Source organism: Eleutherodactylus coqui, chromosome 9 (genome assembly GCF_035609145.1).
Source record: "Eleutherodactylus coqui strain aEleCoq1 chromosome 9, aEleCoq1.hap1, whole genome shotgun sequence".
In the NCBI taxonomy this organism is placed as follows: domain Eukaryota; kingdom Metazoa; phylum Chordata; class Amphibia; order Anura; family Eleutherodactylidae; genus Eleutherodactylus; species Eleutherodactylus coqui.
This window is the reverse complement of record NC_089845.1, coordinates 158,279,033-158,301,011: the sequence shown is the minus strand read 5'-3', so window position 1 is coordinate 158,301,011 and position 21,979 is coordinate 158,279,033. Positions and strand designations below refer to the sequence as shown.

The window sequence follows — 21,979 nt, the reverse complement described above, 5'->3', positions numbered from 1 at the left end:
GAATTTGGATATGCGGGCCGAAGGGGGGGGGGGAAATTGGGAGTTTAGTGCATGTCTTAACTGAAAGAATCTGAACAGTTGGAGGTGTGGGGCCTGTAGTCTATCTCGCAATTGTGTAAAAGTGGGGAGTATTCCTTCTATATATGTCTTTTATTGTTTGTACCCCTTGGGCGATCCTGTATTGTGGGTCTGGGACGGTCTGTAGTGCGGTAAGACCAGGATTGTTCCGAACTTTTGGTATTGTATTTGTGTACTGAGGTTAGCTTGTGCTGCATTTATATTATGAGTTTGGTTCTGGTGCTGTCTGTACTGAGCTTAGTTCTGGTGTTGTATTTATGTTATAAGCATGATTCTGGTACTGTCATTATGTTATGGGCTTGGTTCTTGTGCTGTACTTATGTTATGAGCTTGGCTCTGGTACAGTATTTATTCACTGAGCTGTTCTATCTTGCTGCTTTTTGTATACGCAGAAGACAGGCAGACTGCCTATCACTTCAAAACATTTTTTTCTTACGACTTGGCGGCGCCTAAAATATGTCTGCACCGGGTGCCATCTAAGCCAGGGCCAACAGGCTCTGTAATCTAGTGTATGGCAAGCTGTAGCCACGTCTGGTCTTCTGAGATAGTTTCATCCCCTCATTACTATTTAGTGAGGGCCTTGGATAATGGCCAGGTTACATTGATGTTCTGCAGTCCGGACCGCCTCCTGTAAGGAATTTGCATTTTGATAATGGCAATATGAGTTAAGAATATGAGTTAGAGGAGAATAGACTATATGTGATAACTGCATAACTGAGAACAAAATCCTCCCCAATGCAGCCGGCCCCAGTGGACAGATCTTTGCAATTCTGACACAGACTAGATGAGAGTCTCCTGTCTACACAATGTCAGTTTGGTATTTAGGTCACGTTTCAGCAGACGGCTGGTTCCACATGATCTCTGCGCTGTATGAATCCACTTACTTCACTCTCATTGTCCGCAGAGAACCAACTTCCCAACCAAAGGGTCGGGTTAGATGCTTACGAGTTTGACGACTGAGATTGGAGCTGTCATTGCCCCAGGTAAATCATTGTGTGATGACAGAGGGTATAAAATACTTGTTAGTCCCGATGAATGAGGACATGAGGCGCTCTGCGTTCTTATTAGTATCACTGTGCATGGAAGAGACTCGGGGGGGGGGGGGGGGGGGGGACTGGGGTAATTAATAGGACTACTAAGTAATTATGGTAATGGTTTGTATGAGCATTCAAAAGGGGAGCAACCAAGCTGTTCATTAGGACCTTGAGGAGTGGGTCAGGGAGGGTATAGTTTGACTTTAGGAACAGCGCCTAGAAGGTGTGAGAAGACTTATAAGGCCATCCATGCTTCAGTAGGAAATATGCAAATGCAAAGATGGAACAATACCTCTATGACGCCACCTATTGGAAGGCGGCATTCCTGCAAGTAAAGGAGATACCCTTACTGACCCACGTCTATAGACCTATTACTAGCCAAGCCAGTAACCCACTGCACACTGATGAGGGGTAATCACCCTGGGACAACTGTCTGTGCATGGCTACCTCTTCCTTCTGGTTCGTAATTCCCAGTCATTGTTACAAGGCTTGTTAAAAGGTCCAACATTGACTTGCAGGGATGCTGCCTTCCAATAGGTGGTGCTGTAGAGGCATTGTTCCATGTGCACCTTGATGATGAAAACAATCTGCAAACATTTAAGGAAATGTCAGAAGATAGAAGGATGCAGATGATATAGAGCACTCAGGGGTGCCACAAGGCTTTATGCTGCCTAAGGCGAAGTATGAAAAGGCAACCACCCCTGACCCTGCAATACAAAAAACACTCGTTTTACAAGTGTTTAGAATGCCAACAATACACAAGATACCCAATGCATATTTGAACCATTGACACTTTTCTGAAGTGACAGAGTAATAGTGCCCACAGTAGTGCCCCCAATAGTAAATGTTCCCTTTAGTACCCCCAGTAGTAGCAGTGATCCACTTAATGGTCCCAATAGTTATAGTGACCCTGTTAGTGACCCCAGTAGTAATAGAGGCACCCATTGTGGCACTAGTAGTAATAGCAACCCCGTAAGTGGCCCAACTAGTAGTAATGACCCCGTTAGTGGGCCCAGTAGTAGCAATGACACTGTTAATGGCTTCAGTTGTAATAGTGACCCCACAGTGGTCGCTGTAGTTATTAAGACCCCCATAGTGGCACCAATACTAATAATGTGCCTCCAGTGGTTCCAGTAGTAATAGCGCCCCCCATTAGTGGCCTCAGTAGTAAGAGTTACCCCTGTTAGTGGTCCGTGTAGTAATAGTGACTCCACATAGTAGTCTCAGTAGAAATAGTTAATCCCATTGTGGGTATAGAAGTAATAGTGACCCCCAAGTAGTAATAGTGGCTCCAGTAGCAAAAGTGACCCTCATGATAGTCCCAGTAGTAATAGTGCCCCCTGTAGTGGGCCATGCAGCCACCCAAGAAGTAGATAGCATAGGCTGTAATCAGTCTGTGACCCCTGACCTCTCTGGTGTCTGTGTAGCGTACAGGAACAGAAATGCAAGCCCGAAAGCTCAGGGGTGATAAAGTGATTACAGCAGTCGTGGCCTTCGCCTGACCAGAGCTGGAGACTGAGTTAACTACTTGTTGGGCTGCTATCCCAGTGGCTCCCAACTGTCAATTGTTTTTTACCGCTCATTAATATGACTGATACAAAATAATTACCAACTGGGTGGCAACCCGCCGCCCCTCTAAGGTCCTTACCATGTGAGGCAGCAGGCTCATGGTAGGGGCACCCCTGTTGTCAGTGATTTTCCCTACATTCATGCCTCTGTGGGATCGGATCCGACGGGCAGCCTTAACCTTAACATATCAATAAGTCTTGGGCGCCCATCACCCTTTCTCCCGTCACCTGTTGTCCTTACTTGGAACACTTTTGGTAGTTACTAAATGCTATATACCATGAACACCCCACAAGATTGTCCATTTGGCATCATACATCGGTAAAAATAGCCAGACCTGGGAGTGAAGATGAATGAACCATGTCACCGGAATTCTAAGATATCAGTCCATAGAATACAATAGAGTCAATTGTTAAAAATAAATCTCAAACCTTGTGACTTGACTCATTAAAGCATCCCATTGGCTGGTGATGGGAAATATGATGGAGCGAGAAAAACTGTCCAAATACTATAGCGGGGAAGCCAACTGTTAGCAGTCATACACAAGGATGGCATACAGGCTTCACACATCAAGCCTTTGTACCTGGACAGAACTCCAAGACCCCTACGTCATGGCTGCCACCACCACCACTGGGGGCGCTCACTGCACAGTGTCCATTAAACTAAATAATCATAAATCTGTATTCAGTAAGCTCTTTAGCACCCCCTAGGGGTAGTCTTATGAAGGGAAGCAAGGTGGTTGGGTCTGTATCAGAAACATCAAGCTATGGCCGCTATAGAAAGCTATTGAATGATATTTCAACAACTTGATATATTTTAACAAAAGATTAGCAATAAGCAATAATAATGTAATTAGATACAACCCCCCCCCCCCCCCCCACACACACACACACCTAGAAATATATAAAAAATAAGCAATAATAACAATACTGCTCATTGCAGTTTAGCTTGGTGCTCTGTTCCACAGCAGACGTCTCTTGCCTGGATCCCCGTACCGTTCTCCTGAGGAGGGCACATCCATAATAGTTGATGGCTCCTGCATTGTAATTTCACTTTTCTAACTTTGAAATGAATCATTTCAGATGTGAAATTAGGATGTGCCACCAGCGACGGCGTCCTGTGATAAATCATCCATCATTAGATCTGATTTTATGTAGCATTGTACTCCAGAATCAGTGGTGAGGATTGGAGAAGATCAGGAGGGAGCTGAAATGTTTTTCTTAAATTTTTACTATCTATCAATCTATCTATTAATCTGCTATCTATATACTATCTATCTATCTATCTATCTATCTATCTATCTATCTATCTATCTATCTATCTATCTCCTATCTATCTATCTATCTCATATCTATCTATCTCATATCTATCTATCCATCTATTTATCTATCTATCTCATATCTATCCCATATCTATCTATCTATCTATCTATCTCATATCTATCTATTTATCTCATATCTATCTATCTATCTATCTATCTATCTATCTATCTATCTATCTATCTATCTCATATCTATCTATCTATCTATCTCATATCTATCTATCTCATATCTTTCTATCTCATATCTATCTATCTCATATCTATCTATCTCATATCTATCTATCTCATATCTATCTATCTATCTCATATCTATCTCATATCTATCTATCTATCTATCTATCTATCTATCTATCTATCTATCTATCTATCTATCTATCTATCTATCTATCTCATATCTATCTCCTATCTATCTCTCTATCTGTCTCATATCTATCTATCTATCTATCTATCTATCTATCTATCTCATATCTATCTATCTATCTCATATCTATCTATCTATCTATCTATCTCATATCTATCTATCTATCTATCTATCTATCTATCTATCTATCTATCTATCTCATATCTATCTATCTATCTATCTCATATCTATCTATCTCATATCTTTCTATCTCAAATCTTTCTATCTCATATCTATCTATCTATCTATCTATCTATCTATCTATCTATCTATCTATCTCATATCTATCTCATATCAGTCTATCTATCTATCCCATATCTATTTATCTCATATCTATCTATCTATCTTTTTATCTATCTATCTATCTATCTATCTATCTATCTATCTATCTATCTATCTATCTATCAGTCTATCTATCTATCCCATATCTATCTATCTCATATCTATCTATCTCATATCTATCTATCTATCTATCTATCTATCTATCTCATATCTATCTATCTCATATCTATCTATCTATCTCATATCTATCTATCTCATATCTATCTATCTATCGATCTATCTATCTATCTATCTATCTATCTATCTATCTATCTCATATCTATCTATCTATCTATCTATCTATCTATCTATCTATCTATCTATCTCATATCTATCTATCTCTCTCATATCTATCTATCTATCTATCTATCTATCTATCTATCTATCTATCTATCTCCTATCTATCTCATATCTATCTATCTATCTATCTATCTAATATCTATCTATCTATCTATCTATCTATCTATCTATCTATCTATCTGTCCTTCTGTGATACATTACAGTTTTCATCTAAAAATAAATGTTTTTTATCATCTTTTAGTGCACGGATGTAGCAGGTGTTACTAAGTCACATATACCTGTGTAGGGTGCCCCCTGCGCCCACCGCTGTGTGTTTATTGCTGCCCCATTAGCTGATATATTTGGTGTCTTATGTGTATTTTTCTTTGATGGATTCCAATTGGGCTAAGCCCTACATCAAACTGCATCCTATGTGATATGTTGTGTCACTGTCTCTTCAAAAAGGCATTGTCACACATGATAGAATTACATATAGCAGCTAAGTAGACAATATCACACATGGTAAAGATTAGATACAGTGGCTCCATAGACAGTATCACACATTATACGATTAGATACATCAGTCGAGCAGACAGTACCACACCTGATGGGATTAGATACTGCAGCTAGGCACAGAATTATACATGATAGGCTTAGATAACTCAGCAGACAGTAACACACATGCAGGATTAGATACACAGCTCAGCAAATTAGATACATGGCTTAGCAGACATCACACCTGATAGGCTTAAATAGATGACTCAGCAAACAGTATCACACATAATACAATTAGATACATGGCTGGGCAGATTATCACATGTGATATGATTAGATACATGTCTCAGCATTCAGCATCAGACCTGATAGGATTAGATACACAGCTCAGCAGACAGCATCAGACCTGATAGGATTAGATACACAGTGGCTCAGCAGACAGCATCAGACCTGATAGGATTAGATACATCAGTCCAACAGACAGCATCAGACCTGATAGGATTAGATACATCAGTCCAGCAGACAACATCAGACCTGATAGGATTAGATACATCAGTCCAGCAGACAACATCAGACCTGATAGGATTAGATACATTAGTCCAGCAGACAATATCAGACCTGATAGGATTAGATACACAGCTCAGCAGACAGTGTCACACATAATAGGATTAGCTGCAGCAACTAAGCAGACAGTATCACACATGCTAGGCTTAGATACATGACTCAGCAGACAGTATCACAATGCAGGATGAGGTACACAGCTCAGCAGGCAGTATCACACCTGGTAGGATTAGATATGTGGAGTATATATAATGTGCGGAGAGTTAGCATTGATTACAGGCGCTCGGCGGTGCCAGCTCGCAGCCTTGATGGACTGTACTCCACTCTCATTGCCAAAGTGTGCAGTAAATGGCGCTTATTATCATAATTGTTCAGGATGAAGAAGTGTCTATTTGACAGTCCTGCGGATTGTTTGCCTTCTCCTGTACTTGTGCCAAATTGGCTTCACCGGCGGCGGCAATCTGTGGCATTCAGTGATCTGAGCGCTCCTGACAGCCACTCTCTAAGTTGTGAACTTTTCACCTTACACATTTGATTGTGCGCATTATATTTAATTAGATATAATGTCATCACAGTTGGCATCACCTTCATCCATCTGTCCCCTCTCCAGTATGTACCGCATCCTCTGCCAATATCCTCTACGTCGGAGGCACGTGCCAAGCACCCCACCAGTATCTACACATCGCTGCCTCACCACCGCGCCCACCTCACCACGTCATCTATTATCAGTGGTAGTTAGGGTTGGATGATGATGACGAGGAAGGCCCTGTTAATGGTGGTGGTGATGATGGCAATGACAATGAAGATGCTGATGTAGGTAATGATGAAGATGAAGATCATGATAATGGTGGTGATGATAATGGCGTTGACAATTGGGATGATGATGCAGGTGCTGATGAAGATGAAGGTCATGATAATGGTGGTGATGAGGATTTGGGCAATGAGGAAGATGAAAGGTTATGATAATAGAAATGACAATAATGATGTGGTCGATGATGAAGATGAAGGCCATGATAATGTTGGTGATGATAATGGCATTGACAATTGGGATGATGATGCAGGTGCCGATGAAGATCAAGGTCATTATAATGGTGGTGATGATGGCAATGAGGATGATGATGATGAAAAAGAAGGTCATGATAATAGAGGTGATGATGCTAGTGATGGTCTGTTGGTCATGATCATGAAGGTACGGAGGATAATGGCGATGATGATGATAAGTTGGGGGTGATGATGATGGTAGTAGTAATAATTGTGGTAATGATTAGGATTTGAACCTAGGACTCCAGTGCTGCAGACAACAGTGCTAACCGGAGATGAGCGAGTATACTCGCTAAGGCACATTACTCAAGCGAGTAGTACCTTAGCCAAGTATCTTCCCGCTCGTCTCTAAAGATTCGGGGGCCGGCGCGGGTGACAGGTGAGTTGCGGCGGGGAGCGGGAGGGAGAGAGGGAGAGAGAGATCTCCCCTCAGTTCCTCCTCGCTCTCCCCCGCTGCTCCCCGCCCCCCTCCGGCCCCCGAATCTTTAGGGACGAGTGGGTAGATACTCGGCTGAGGCACTACTCGCTCAAGTAATGTGCCTTAGCGAGTATACTCGCTCATCTCTAGTGCTAACCCCTGAGCCGCAGACATTAAAGGATCACCAATATTGTTACAAATTTTGAAGACAATGGGGAAAGTCAGTGAGAAATCCACATCATAATGACCTGCTGCAAATGTGAAAATCTACTACTGACAGCCAGGCTCCTGCTCTAAAGGTGCATTTACACACAAAGATGATCACTCAAAAGATGGCTCTTGAGCAATCATTTTGCATAAACTACTACTTGGTACTAATGCCTATTACTACCAATTAGTAACCTGTGAGCTGCTGGGAGCTGTATGCAGGGAACAGACCACCCGCTGTTCTCTGAATAAATTTCCTTTGTTCTGCCACAGGGCTGACAGCTGAGACAATGTTATCAGTGCTCCCCAGGCAGAACACAGCGTGTGGTCCTTCTTAATGATGGATTTCATGCTGAACTGAAATTCATCGTGCAGCAGAAAAGTGAAAGATGGGCACATTTACATGCAACGATTATCGCTCAAAAGATGACTTTTGAGCCATAATCGTTGTATTTAAATGGGCTATAACTGCCAGGAGAGGAGAAACCTCAGATCCTTGCACTTTAACCACTTATATGCCACAATCAATAGCAACTGCACCATGTAAGCCGATAACAGATAGAAGGGGCTTCCGTCATCCATCAGCACCCCGCACTGCGATCGTAAGGTACCAATGGGTTCCCATGGCTGCGAAAAGCCTGACAAAGGCTTCCATGTCTGCCATAAAACTCAGCCTATTGGCCCCGCCTCCGGCAGAGTCTAATAGGATACTGTCATAGGCTTCAGGGACTAAAAAAAGTGCCACAATAAGTTCAAGAAAGTTTAATTTTAAGAAAAAAATCTAGTTAAAAAATATACATTTTTACCCACAAAAATTTTTTTTTTAAGGCAAGCACATCATAGGTAGCACCACTATCGTCATGACGCAGACAATGGAAATGTTTGATTATTTATTTCGCATGATGAACACCATAGAAATAATTTTAAAATGTTCCGCCACAATTGCTATTTTTCTTTTGTTCTTTTCCCCCAAAAAATGTAATAAAAAACAATCCAGAAGTCACCTGACCTCCGAATGGTACTAATAAAAACTACAACTCTTCCCACAAAAAACAAGCCCTCAGAGCGGGAAAATAAAAATGTTCTGGGCCTTAATGCAGCGATGGAGATTCAATTGCTGTTCCTTAAAAACACATTTTTATTGTGCAAAAGCAGTAAAAAATGCAAAATCTCAGTAAACTTGGTGTGGCAGTAATCGTGCCGATCAGATCAGAAAGTGATCAGGTTATGTTAACCGAATAGTGAACGCTGTAAAAACAAAACCCAAAAATGAGGGCGGAATTTCAGTTTTTTCCCCATTTGCCCCCAAACAATTGTAATAAACGTTCTATAAGACATTATATGGACCCCGGAGGGTGGCTGTTAAAAAGTACAATCCATCCCATAAAAAATACAAGCCCTCATCTGTCTGTTAACGACTTATGGCTCATGCAATGCAACAATGAAGATTGCTTGGTCCTTAAAGGGGTATTCCAGGGTGGGTGAAAACTGGCAGATCGTGGGGTCCGACCGCTGGGGACCTGAGATCCTATTTCACAGTGCAGGATGCCTATTCCCGTTTCTGTAGTGGGGAATGGAGCCGCCAGTCACACATGCGCAGCAGCGTCTCCCTTCCTCTTAATGGCGCAGACGGATAGCCAAGCGCCTGCTACATTGACTGACTGGAGCAGCGCTGATCCATTCATTTCAATGGGGCAGACAGAGATAGTCGAGCACAGCGCTCAGCTATCTGCACGCACCATTGAGAGGAAAGGAGCCGCTGCTGCGTATGTGTGACCAGCTGCTCCATTCCCCGATCCTTAAGGAGTGACGAGTCCCCTCTTGACTCACATCACAGGCCTCTCACCAGCCAAGCCAGAAACCTACTGCACACTGATGAGAGGCAAACACTCCGAAACAGCTGTCTGTGTATGGATTCTGGCTTGACTTCCTATTCCCAATCATTGTTTTACAGACTTGTTAAAAAGTCATACATTGATTTAAAGGAATGCTGCCACCCAATAGGTGGCGCTGCAGAGGTATTTTTCCATCTTCCTTATTTCCACTGTACTACAGAAATGGGACAATGTATCTTGAACTGTGAAATGGGGGGGGGGGGGACACGGGTCCCCCATTCTTGGGACTAGTAGCAGTCCAAGTGGTCTATCAGTCTATCAGTTTTAACCCATCAAGTGGATGGATGAAAACTGAAAGAAAATCCCCATCACAAGAACACCCCTTTAAGGCACAAAACAGGCTGGCTATGAAGGGGTTAATCTGCTCCCGCATGTATACATGTAGATTTTAATGCAGAATTTCCGCACGTTTGAAAGGTTTCTTAGGGGAAAGTTGATTTTGTACCAGCGGCGGCAGGAACAATCCTGTGCTTTCCCTTAAATGTAACTGCTTGTCACAGAGTCTGGGAAGACGGAGGCAGGAGATCGCCTGCGCCCCTTCCTCACGTAATCCTGCGTTGCCATAGAAAGTCTTTCCACGTCTTGGCAGCGAGGCGGTTAAGCGACGACTCCTTCTACGGTTTGTTCTTTCTCCTTCGTGACGTGGGACATATAGGGATAAGATGTAGGAGCTTCTTGCTCATTCCTCGGTGATTCCCATGAGATAGATTGATACATTGTTGCAGCTTTGGGAAGAGTTAACGTCTCATTGTATCCTTTTTTTTCTGGTTTGGCAGATTCCGCTGAGCGGCCACCAGGGGACGCCTGAGACAAGCAGACCAAGGCTGGATTGATTTTCCTCAAGCCTCATAAACTGCTCCTGCTCCTGCTCCACCTGTTATGTCCGAGATCTGGCCCCTGCCTGACAATTACTTGGAATTCCAAAGGAGCCGAGACCTAGGATGAGGAGCCCCCGATCCCCCCACAACTTGCTTTTCATAGTGCCACTTTTCCTGCTCTCCCCGGCCGCCTCCAGCCTTGACTTGGGACCCAATTCTTGTACGACGCAAGTCCAAGGGGAATTCTACGGATCTTTTCCTTCTTTGACTCTCTTCCCTTTGAACAATTCTTTGTGCGCCTGGATTATCCAGAACCCAGACCCCAGGAGATACACCCTGTACATGAAGGTATCTAAGCCAGCGGGTATATGCGACCACCAGCAGATACGCACCTCGCAGTTTGACTCTTTCCTGGAGTCCACACGGACGTACTTGGGGATGGAGAGTTTCGACGATGTCTTGAAACTGTGCGACAGCTCCGTGCAGTACGCCTTCCTGCAGTCCAATAAACAGTTCCTGCAGATGAAACAGACCCTCCCCAGGAAGGAAGACCCCCAGCTGCAATGGAAGACCTCCCGGCCGCAGGAGACGGATTTTCTCTTGGAATATCTGGTCTTGGGGAACAGGAACCCCCGGAAAGCTGCCTGCCAGATACTGTGCAAGTGGCTGGACACCTGTCTCTCCAGCAGCAGCAGCTTCCACCCCTGTGGGATCATGCAGACCCCCTGCTCCTGCCATGACGGCGATGTGGACCCCCTGGGGGCCACCAAGAAGAGAGGCGATTGCTACAAGGACGGGATTTACCTGGAGAACTGCATGAGCAGCTCCAGGGACAACAGCGCCGGAGAGTTCCAAGGTAAGTGAGGAAAGTTTTCTGGAATTGCCAGCGCTGCCCCCTTGTGCTCTGAGATAGCAGTTGTAGCAGAGCTGAGTTTGTTATTTTGCACAATTCATGGTTATATATCACAATATGTTATCTTTGGTTCTCCATAATGATGTAGCAGTGCTGAGTTTGTCATTTGGAGCAATGTGTAGCAAAATGACGATGTGCTATCCGTGGTTTTACATGCAGATGTAATAGAGCTGAGTTTGTCATTTGGCACAGCATATAATGATATTACAATCTGTCATCTGTCGTTTTACATACGGGCTCAGATTGCTATTTGGCATAACATATAGCAGATATTACAATGTGTTATCTGTAGTTCTATATACAGATGTAGAGGAGCTGAGTTTGTCATTTGGCACAGCATATAATGATATTGCAATCTGTTAGCTGTGATTTTACATAACAGATATAGTAGTGCTGAGTTTGCTATTTGGCATAACATTATTATATTACAATGCATTATCTGTTGTTTTACATGCAGATATAGTAGGGTTGAGTTTGTCATTTGACACAATGTATAGAGATAGTACAATGTCTTATCTGTGGTTGTATGTACAGATACAGCAGTGCTGAGTTTCCTGTTTGGCATAATATATAACGGATATTACAATGCGTTATCTGTGGTTTTACATGCAGATGTAGGAAAGATGAGTTTGTTACTTGACACACTATATACTGATATTGCAATCTGTTATCTGTGATTTTTACATAACAGATGTAGCAGTGCTGAGTTTGCTATTTGGCATAACATATAGCAGATATTACAATGTCTTATCTGTAGTTTTACACACAGATGTAGCAGAGCTTATTTGGCACAATTCATGGCGATATCACAATGTCTTATATTTGGTTCTACATACAGATGTAGCAGTGCTGAGTTTGTTATTTGCCCAATGTATAATGATATTACAAGCTGTTGCCCATGGTTTTCCATATGTAGCAGTGCTGAGGTTAATAGCTGGGATAAAATGTAGCAATGTTACAATGTGATATCTGTGAATTTACATATGAATGGAGCAGTAATGAGTTTGTCATTTAGTAGAATCTGTTGCAGTAACATTTTATTGACAGATCACTGAGTTTGTTCTCTGTGGTTTTATGTTCAGATGTAGCTTAATAATAATATTACAATCTGTTCTCTGTGGTTTTACACATGGATATAGTAGTGCTGAGTTTGTCATCTGGCATAAACAGTAGTGATGTTACAATGTGTCATCTGTGGTATTACATCATGTAATAATGCTGAGTTTGTCCTTTGGTCTAACCTCTTGTGCCAGCACAATATCTTATCGAAGGTCTCACATCTTAAGTTTGTTCTCAATGGTTTTATGTACAGATGTAGCAGTGCTGAGTTTGGTATTTGGTATAACATGTTGCTGATATTACTATGTGTTATCTGTCGTTTTACTTATGACTGTAGATGTGTGAGTTTGTCATATGGTGCAAATTATGATGACGTCACAATGTAATTTATGTGGGTTTTATTGACTGATGTAGCAGAGCTTAATTTGTCATTTTCAAGGTGATATCACTGTGTATTATCTATGGTGTTACATAGGACTGCATGCATTATCTGTACTCTGAGACCTCCATGACCACCCTGAACCAACAACACACCACTAAAGATTAAAGAACAAATCCACCTCTGCTACATCTATTAAATGGACTATAGAAGGTGCTGCAGCTCTGAACTCGTTTTCACAAGTAAAGCTCTTAAAAAGGAACAGGGAACTGCTAGAGTCCATCTGTGGTCTTGCATAGGACTGCAGGTCACATCATTCTATTACATTATTTGTGATGTTACATAGGACTGCAGGTCACATCTACTACATCATCTGTCCTCAGAGAGTTATCACTGTGTTATCTGTGGGGTTACATAGGACTGCAGGTCACATCTATTACATTATTTGTGATGTTACATAGGACTGCAGGGAACATCTACTATATTATATGTCCTCGGAGAGGTATCACTGTGTTATCTGTGGGGTTACATAGGACTGCAGGTCACATCATTCTATTACATTATTTGTGATGGTACATAGGACTGCGGGTCACATCTATTACATTATTTGTGATGTTACATAGGACTGCAGGGAACATCTACTATATTATATGTCCTCAGAGAGTTATCACTGTGTTATCTGTGGGGTTACATAGGACTGCAGGTCGCATCTATTACATTATTTGTGATGTTACATAGGACTGCAGGGAACATCTACTATATTATATGTCCTCAGAGAGGTATCACTATGTTATCTGTGGGGTTACATAGGACTGCAGGTCACATCATTCTATTACATTATTTGTGATGGTACATAGGACTGCAGGTCACATCTATTATATTATCTGTCCTCAGAGTTATCACTGTTATCTGTGGGGTTACATAGGACTGCAGGTCACATGTATTATATTACCTGTACGCCGTGTTCTATCGCCTTCCTGGAGTGAGATCCGCTTTTATGTGACAGCAAGTGCTGAGCGCAATATGCTGTCACCATTGGGCAGATTGTAGCGGCGGTGTTCTCACTCCCACCTCACCGGCGCCCCCCGGGACTGTACATGAGGCCGACTCACATTTTCCACTTGAAATAACAAGAAAAAGGTCTTAAGTCACCAGTGAAACAGCAATGTACAAACATCAACCCTGAACTCTTGTCCACAGAGCTGACAATCAAAAATCCCCCCATACACACACTAACCCCCCTGAGGGCCACAAACCCTAAAACCAGCAGCTTTTATAACTTATATAAAGTTATGATTATGGGGGTCTTTCTGTACTTCCTGTCACTCGCCCCACTATGGTCAGCGTCTCCCTGTGTCTGAAATAGCTGATAACAGAGAGCAGTAGTAAATATCCATCTGTTCTACAGAGGGCCTTTTCTAGCCTGTGTTAGTCTTGGTGGCATCCTATATTACAGCATGTGGTCGCCCACTCACGTTAATGCAAATGATGCACCTGCACCCCAAAATTACCGTCTGCTACTTATAACACTGTCAGTGAGCTATTGGGGCGCCCCCTATAGGCCAGGCACCATTACAATCTCTGCTGCACGATGTCTACATCCTATGTTAATATTTGTTACTGTTGCTCCAAGTTTTGGCAGCCCTCTCATCCCCGATCCAGCAGGACAGTCCCGGATTTCGGGTGCTGTCCCACCGTCCAAGGAAGGTTGGCACAAGTCCTGCTGTCAACTCTAAAGCATCCCTTGGCTTCTGTTCTCTGCAGCCGAGTCGTGACATTAAAGAACACAGGGACAACGGCTGTACATCAATACATACAATGTCCGTATCAGGAGCCAGTGGGGAATATTTTTAACATGTTTTTCCCCATCATCATCATCATCATCATCATCCTAGAAGGTAGGACCCAGGGAGGTCCTTACAGGGTATGGACAGCACTATAGGGGCATCACTGAAGGTAGTTTTTGTATGTGGGGGCATTATATTCTGTAAAGGGCATCACTGGGAGGCATTACTATCATGAAGGGGCATCATACTATGGGTGAGGTATCACTAGGGGTACTCTTTCTGTGTGAGGTTATTAAAGGGGAATCTTTACTGCGTTGGCATCTGCAGGCACTAATGGGGTATGTTTTGTGACAGGAGCACTAAGGGGGCATTATTATTATGTGTCATCATGATCCTAGAAGGTAAGACCCAAGAGTGTGAGTATGGAGTGTATGGGGGTAGCTAATGGGCATCATTGGGTACACTTATGTGTGGTAGCTCTATAAGGGATATCACTGGGGGCTGTAAGAAGGCAACTTTACTACGTACAGGGGCATCATTACCATGAAATGACATCATGCTACCGTATGTGGAGGGTATCACTAGGGTCACTTCTTCTATGTGGGGGCACTAAGTGGGAATTTTTACTATTTGAGCAGCATTGCTGGCTGCACTAAGAAGGAAACTTCAGGATGTAGGGCTACTAAGAGAGCATCATACTGTGATGGGAGCGCTAAGGGGGGCATCATTATTGGGTGTCATCATGATCCTTAAAAGTAAGACCCAGGGGTGTCAGTATGGAGGTCCTTATAGTGTATGGGGATAGGAAAGGGCCATCACTGGAGCACCTTCTATGTAGGGGAACTAAGCGTGCATTATACTGTGCAAGTGGCATCACTGGGGGGGGGGGGGACTAAGAAAGCGCCTTTACTATGTAAGGGGTCTTCACTATCATGAGGGGACACCATACTATGTGCACAATATCACTAGGAGCACTTTTTCTGTGTGAGGGCACTAAGTGAGAATCTTTACTGTGGGGGGCATCACTTGGGCAATAACAGGGCATTTTTAATGTGTAGAGGGCATTAAAGGAGCATTATACTGTGACCATAGCACTAAAGAGCAATCCGTTTGAGGGAAGGAATAAGGGCAACATCATTATTGTGTGGGAGTACTGTGAAAGTGTGTGGTGCACAAAGCAGCACTATGGCAGTGTGGGGCATAGAGGGGTCATTTTACTTTGTAAGGGGCATCACTGGGGGCACTGAGAGGGCACGTTTACTATGTAAGGGGCATCACTACCATGATGGGTATCATTAGGAGCATGCACTTTTTTCTGTGTGGAGGCGCTAAGCGTGAATCTTTACTGTGGGGGAAATCATTGGGGCACTAATGGGACATCTTTAATGTGAGGAGGGACACTGTGGTCAGAACACTAAGAGGGGCATTATTATTGTGTGGGGGACACTAAGAGGGCATCATTAATGTGAGGGGGTGCTAAAGAGGCATCATTATTGTAAGTGGGTACTATTACTTTGTGCCACACAAGGAAAACACTGTGAAAGTGTGTGGGGCATGAAACGGCACTATTATTGTGTAGTGGCACAAAAGTGAAGTATTAGGAGGGACAATACGGGCATTTTACTGTTTAAGGATCATCAGTCGTGGCACTAAGAGGGCACTTTGACTATGTGGGTGGCATCACTACCATGAGGGCTATCAGTAGGAGAATTTTGTTTGTGTATGGGCACTAAATGGGAATCTTTACGGGGAAAGAGGCAGGGGGCATTGCTGTGGCACTACCATGGCATCTTTAATATGTGGAAGACATTAAGGGAGCATCATACCTGGGTCAGAGCACTAAGGGGGCATCTTTTTTGAGGGGAACACTAAGGCTGAGATTATTCTTGTGTGAGAGGGCACTAAGAGGGTATCATTACTGTGAGGGGGCACTAAGGAATTCTAATTATTGTAAGTAGGCACTATTACTATGTACCACACTAGGAGAACACTGTATAAGTGTGTTGTGCTCAAAATAGCACTATTATTGTGTGGGGGGCACTAAGGGGCCATCATTACGGTGATGGGGCACTGTTAATATGTACCACACAAAGAGCACTATGAAAATGTGTGGGGCATAAAGGAACACTATTACTGCGTGGGCGCTTGAAGGGGACTGAGAAAGATTAGACATGCTTTAATAGTTGGGAAGTAAGTATTTGCTATGAGTGGTGCCCACTGCCGGGTCTTATGGTTGAGCTGCTGTGGTCGATTCTATGCTAGCGGCACATCTGCAGTTATCCGTACCAGAGAATAATGTATATATGTATTCAAAGCCAGTGGTCAATGTATCATCATCCCCCATAGGAAAAGAGTTGGGAAAGTTATCAGGAAATACTCTAAGTTATGCAGTGCAGCGAGCTCTGAGGATCCTCAAGACGTAGGATTTATCGATGCCATCAAGTGATTGAAGTCCGGGCCACTTTCACTGATTGCAGTATAAGACAAATCCTTAAAAGAGTTGAACAAACTTTGAGACTTGTATTTTTTAAGTCTTTAATCATCTGTCAGCAGCGGCAGCGGTGGATTAGAAGCATCACACTAAATTTACCAATGTGCCAGAAAACAACGGGGACTGAACTTTACAACTCAACTTTTGTTTCTTCCATTGGGTACAGACATCACCATACATCAATACATAAATCCCACTCGTAGTCTATAGACGGCTATGGGGCAAGATGGGGTGAGGGGCACCATAGCCACTAGTTCTACCCTCCTGTGCTTGAGGACAAGCTGCTACTGTCTTTGGCCCAAAATATATAGCCAGTGAGTAGTGATGAGCAAACTTTGGAAAACTTTGATTTGGCCGGTTCACTGAACTTTTACAAAAGTTTGGTTCAGTCCCAATTAGTTTGAGCCAAACTGTAAGTTCACCTATAACCCTAAACTGCTGTATAACACAATCTAAGAGCCATAAAAGCCTTGTATAACACACTGAGAGTGTTATACAGGGCTTTTATGACTGTATGACAGTGTTATACAACAGTGTTCAGGACTAGTGTTGAGTAAACCGGACCAGTAGAACTATGTTTTGGGTAGAACTTTGCTAAAAGCTTGGTTCAACCTGAAACCAGGTTCGGTTCACTCAACACTATGCATGAGTGCTGTTAATCTCTTAAAAGGGTGGGGATTACCATTGGGGGTACTAATGTGGTGAATGAGATGTCAAGACTCAAGATCTATAGACTGCTCAGGGTCAAGAAAGAGTGAGGGGCCTCACAACCACTAGCCTCACTGATGTAGAGCCACATCTCCTTCTGAGCTGATGGGTTACTCCCTACTATTTCTGGCGACAAATATATATTTTTTGAGTGCTGTCAATCTTTTAAAGAGGAGGGGCTTATGATTATTATTGTGAACGAGGAGTCAAGACTCAAGTTCTGTAGACAGTTAAGGATCAAGGAAGAGTGGGAGACCTCAAATTACCAGACCCACCAATGGAGAAATGAGCCACTTCTTCTTCATGGCTTCTAGGCAACTCCCTCCTGTTTCTAGTGCAAAGGTTGTAGCCTCTGCGTGCTGTCCATCTTTAAAGGGGGGGGCTTATCATTGAGGGTACTAAAATGGTGTATACGGTGTCAAGACTCATGGTCTACAGGCCTATAAACAGCTAAGGATAAAGACAAATTAAAAGGCTACATATCCAATAGCCCACCCATGGATAAATAAACTACACCTTTGGGCTATCATTGGGGGTACTAATATGGTGAATGATGAGTCAAAACTGTCTATAGAAAGCTAAGAATCAAGGAAGAATGAGGGGTCCCATAACCACTAGAGAAATAAGCCACATCTCCTTCCATGCTCATTGGGAACTAACACCACCCTAGCTCCACCCATGGAAAAATGATCTACATCTCATTTTACAATTGTAGGCAACTTATTGAGGGCTTATTATTGTGGGTACCAATATGGTGAATGAGCAATAAAGACTTAAGGTCTATAGACAGCTACGGGTAAATGAAGATTGAGGGGCCCCACAACCACTAGCCCTAGCAATGGAGAGATGCGCTATACCTCATCCTAGGCTTACAGGCAATTTATTGTGGGCTTATCATTGGAGGTACTAATATGGTGAATGATGTGTCAAGACTCATAGTCTATAGACAGCAAAGGGTCAAGAAAGAGTGAGGTACCTCAAAGTCACTAGCCATACCCATTGAAAGATTAGCTATATCTACTTCCAGGATTATAGGCAACATCCTACTGTCCCTGGCCTAGGAGTATAGTTTCTGAGTTCTATTAATCTTTTAAGAGGGAGGGACTTATCACACGACAGAAAAACATAGATATTGTTTTTTTTAATGTTTCATTTAAAAACTTATGTAGAGATGAGCCTCATCTCCTTCCAGATATACAGGCCACTATCCCCACTAGAGACGAGCGAGCACGCTCAGATAAAGCAGTTACTCGAGTGAGCATCGCTCTTCTCGAGTAACTGCTTACTGATCCGAGCCTGCTCGGGGGAAGCAGCGAGGGTCAGCGGCGTGGGGTAGCGAGGGGGAGAGTGAGAGAGATCTCTCTCTCCCCCCCCTCGCTACACCCCGCCCCCCTCGGACCAGTAGGCAGTTACTCGAGAAGAGCGATGCTCGCTCGAGTAACTGCTTTATCCGAGTGTGCTCGCTCACCTCTAATCCCCACCCATTAAGAGATGAGCTACACCTCTACTTGTAGGCAACTTATTGAGGTGCTTATCATTGGAAGTACTAATATGATGAATGATGAGTCAAGATTCAAGGTCTATAGACATCTAAGTGTCAAGAACGATCGAGGGGTGCCACATTACTAGCTCTACCCATCGAGAGAAGAGCTACATCTCCTTCCAGGCCTATAGGCAACTTCCAACTGTTAAAGGCCTAAGAGTGTAGCCTCTAAGTGCTGTTCATTTTTTTAACAGAAAGGACCTTATTAATGAGGATGCTAAAATGGTCAGTATGGTGTCAAAACTCATGTCTATAGACAGCTAAGGATCAACACAAAGTGAGAAGCCCCATATCCACTAGCCCCACCCATGGAGAAATGAACTACACTATCTTTTAGACTTCTACGCTACTCTGTACTGTCTCTGGACCAAGATTTGTAGACAGTGAGTGCTGTTAATATCTTAAAGTAAGTTTTTTATAATAGGGGGGGAAGTATTAGTATTGATGGACAAGAAGTCAAGATTTGTGTGCAGACATCTATGGGGTAAGGAACCCATAACCACTAACCCCACCCAGGAAGGGATAAACCACACCCCTTTGAGAGCTTGAGGACAACTCTGTAGCCTCTGCCTCAAGCCATCTAGCTCAAAACATATGGTAGACCATGTAGACCTTGCATACAATGTCACCATCAATGTTCCCTCTAAGCCTTCTCAGTTAGTTATTTAGGCAGTTATGGACCTGAGCACTATTCCCTCTATCATTAGTAGAGGCAAACAGTGTCTTTCTGAAATAAAGGTGAGCCAACATGCTACTTGCCAGGCAAAGAGAGCACTGGAGTGGCTTGTATTGGCCCAAGACTGGCATGCCTTTTGTCTCCATTCTAGTGGTACCTGCACCAATCAAGTGAATAGAACTGATCTGTAATACTAAGCGCAACCTCTACTAAAAGCATGGAGCCATACCTGGTAAACAATGAATGGGTATGCTTCCCCTTCAATTGGCTGCATCGCATGTATGCCAATCTGTCAATATGATATGGATAGACAAAATTAAGGATAGTTCACTGGTATTCTACTCTTGAAAACCCTTGAATTTGCCTATAGCACCTCCACAGGGAAAAGGAAGTATTACACAGTTCTCATTGAAATCAATGGGTCATGTGTGTAATGTATAAACATGCCGGGTCCTCTAGAGCTGAATATGCTCTTTGCGGACATCCTCCACCCTACAAAGTTATAATATATGACAGCAAAAAGTAGATATTGTTCCTTTTTAATCTTTCATTTATAAACACAGTATTTCTAAGTTCCTGTTTAGGTTCTTGCTCAAGGAGGTGGATGAGTTGGTGGGAATATCATCTCCAATTCAGCAGAAGCTCGAGGATACTGAAGGCTATAGTTTTGCAGAGAAGAAAGAATTCTCTTCTGCTACTTTGCCAAAACTTGAAGTAGAGGCCCAAGGATCTCATGTCTGAACTTCAGGAACAACATAAACTTTGTAACTCAATCTAAATTCTTCAGTGTAGCTTTTTGAAGTGCATCTTGTTTCAAACCCGTTTTTGGCTGTTGGCTTGATGGGATCTTGAAAGTTTTAGTTTTTCATCGTCTGGAAAATCAACAGGATGTTCTGAAACTTTCTTCTGCTAATTAGGTTGCCTGTAGTTGCATGATGTCATATTCTGGGGATTTCAATTATGGAGAAGGAGGATGTGAACCAAAGAACACCACTGGGGCTTAATAATGAGCCAGGCTAGTGAGAGCCGCCAAGACCAGGTGCCGGCAAAGGGTAATAAAGGACCTCAACCAACGTCTTAGTCATGGACTTTCAGGACAAAAGTTTGCTTTTTAGTCTATTTCCGGTTCCATAGATTTATACTGAGTCACATGATGTCAACAACAACTTTTGAATCCTACGGAAATTGTGTCAGGCAGAGCAGATTTATGCAAATTTACACACATTATCATTTTATTTTTGACTTAGAGAGGAAGAAAGCTATGTAAAAGATACAATACGGTGCGGGTTTATGGTGTTGCTATTTGAAGAGGTTGTAAAGCATGTACAAGCCCTTTCGGAATGCCAGGCCTGGGGCAAACAGCCGATCACCCCGGGTCTGGCACTCGGCAACTTCGGAAAACAGCTGATTTTTCCAGGGAAAGCTGCGGCCAACAAGCATTTCACCTGCAGTGACTACTATAAAGGAAATGCAGTATTAAAGGATGGCCATTCAGATGAACGGCTCTCCTGTAATATAGGGTCAAGCACAAGGTCCACCAGAATAGGAGCCGCTCTTACTGAGCGGGTCGCCATTCTGGGCGATAGAGGGGAGTCCCAAGTTACATTCATGTGAGCCCTGAAAGAGCGTATGAACAAGGATTGTGCTCTTAGGCAATGTCTATGGTGCGGCAGCAGTGTGTAGTATTCTTATATAGACATCTGTACAGAATTTTTTTGGCCTTTGTACGGCACGTTTATATGGGCACCACACTGTATGGTGGAAAGGGAATGTACAACACAGGACGTCATCCAACATACTGTAAGTAGGAGTTCCTGTAGCTACATACAACTATAATACCTTTAATGGTTTTGTATTTTAAAAAATCATAACCATGTAATATATTTAAAGGAATTGTCCAGGATTAGAAAAACATGCCTTCTCTTTTTCTGAAAAGAACATCCAATTTGTCCCTGAGCTGTGTATGAAATGGATAAAGCAAAGGAAAAC

General features: G+C 43.0%; 1 protein-coding gene across 1 annotated transcript in view; it reads left to right on the top strand.

Moving 5' to 3' along the window:
* The window catches only part of ADGRB1 (adhesion G protein-coupled receptor B1), a 651,809-nt gene that overhangs the window by 158,410 nt on the left and 471,420 nt on the right, over positions 1 to 21,979 (top strand). The window contains exon 2 of the mRNA XM_066578727.1: positions 10,393 to 11,290. Within this exon, the coding sequence (XP_066434824.1) occupies positions 10,558 to 11,290 (733 nt within the window). The 5' untranslated portion in view covers positions 10,393 to 10,557. The remainder of the gene's footprint in view (positions 1 to 10,392; positions 11,291 to 21,979) is intronic.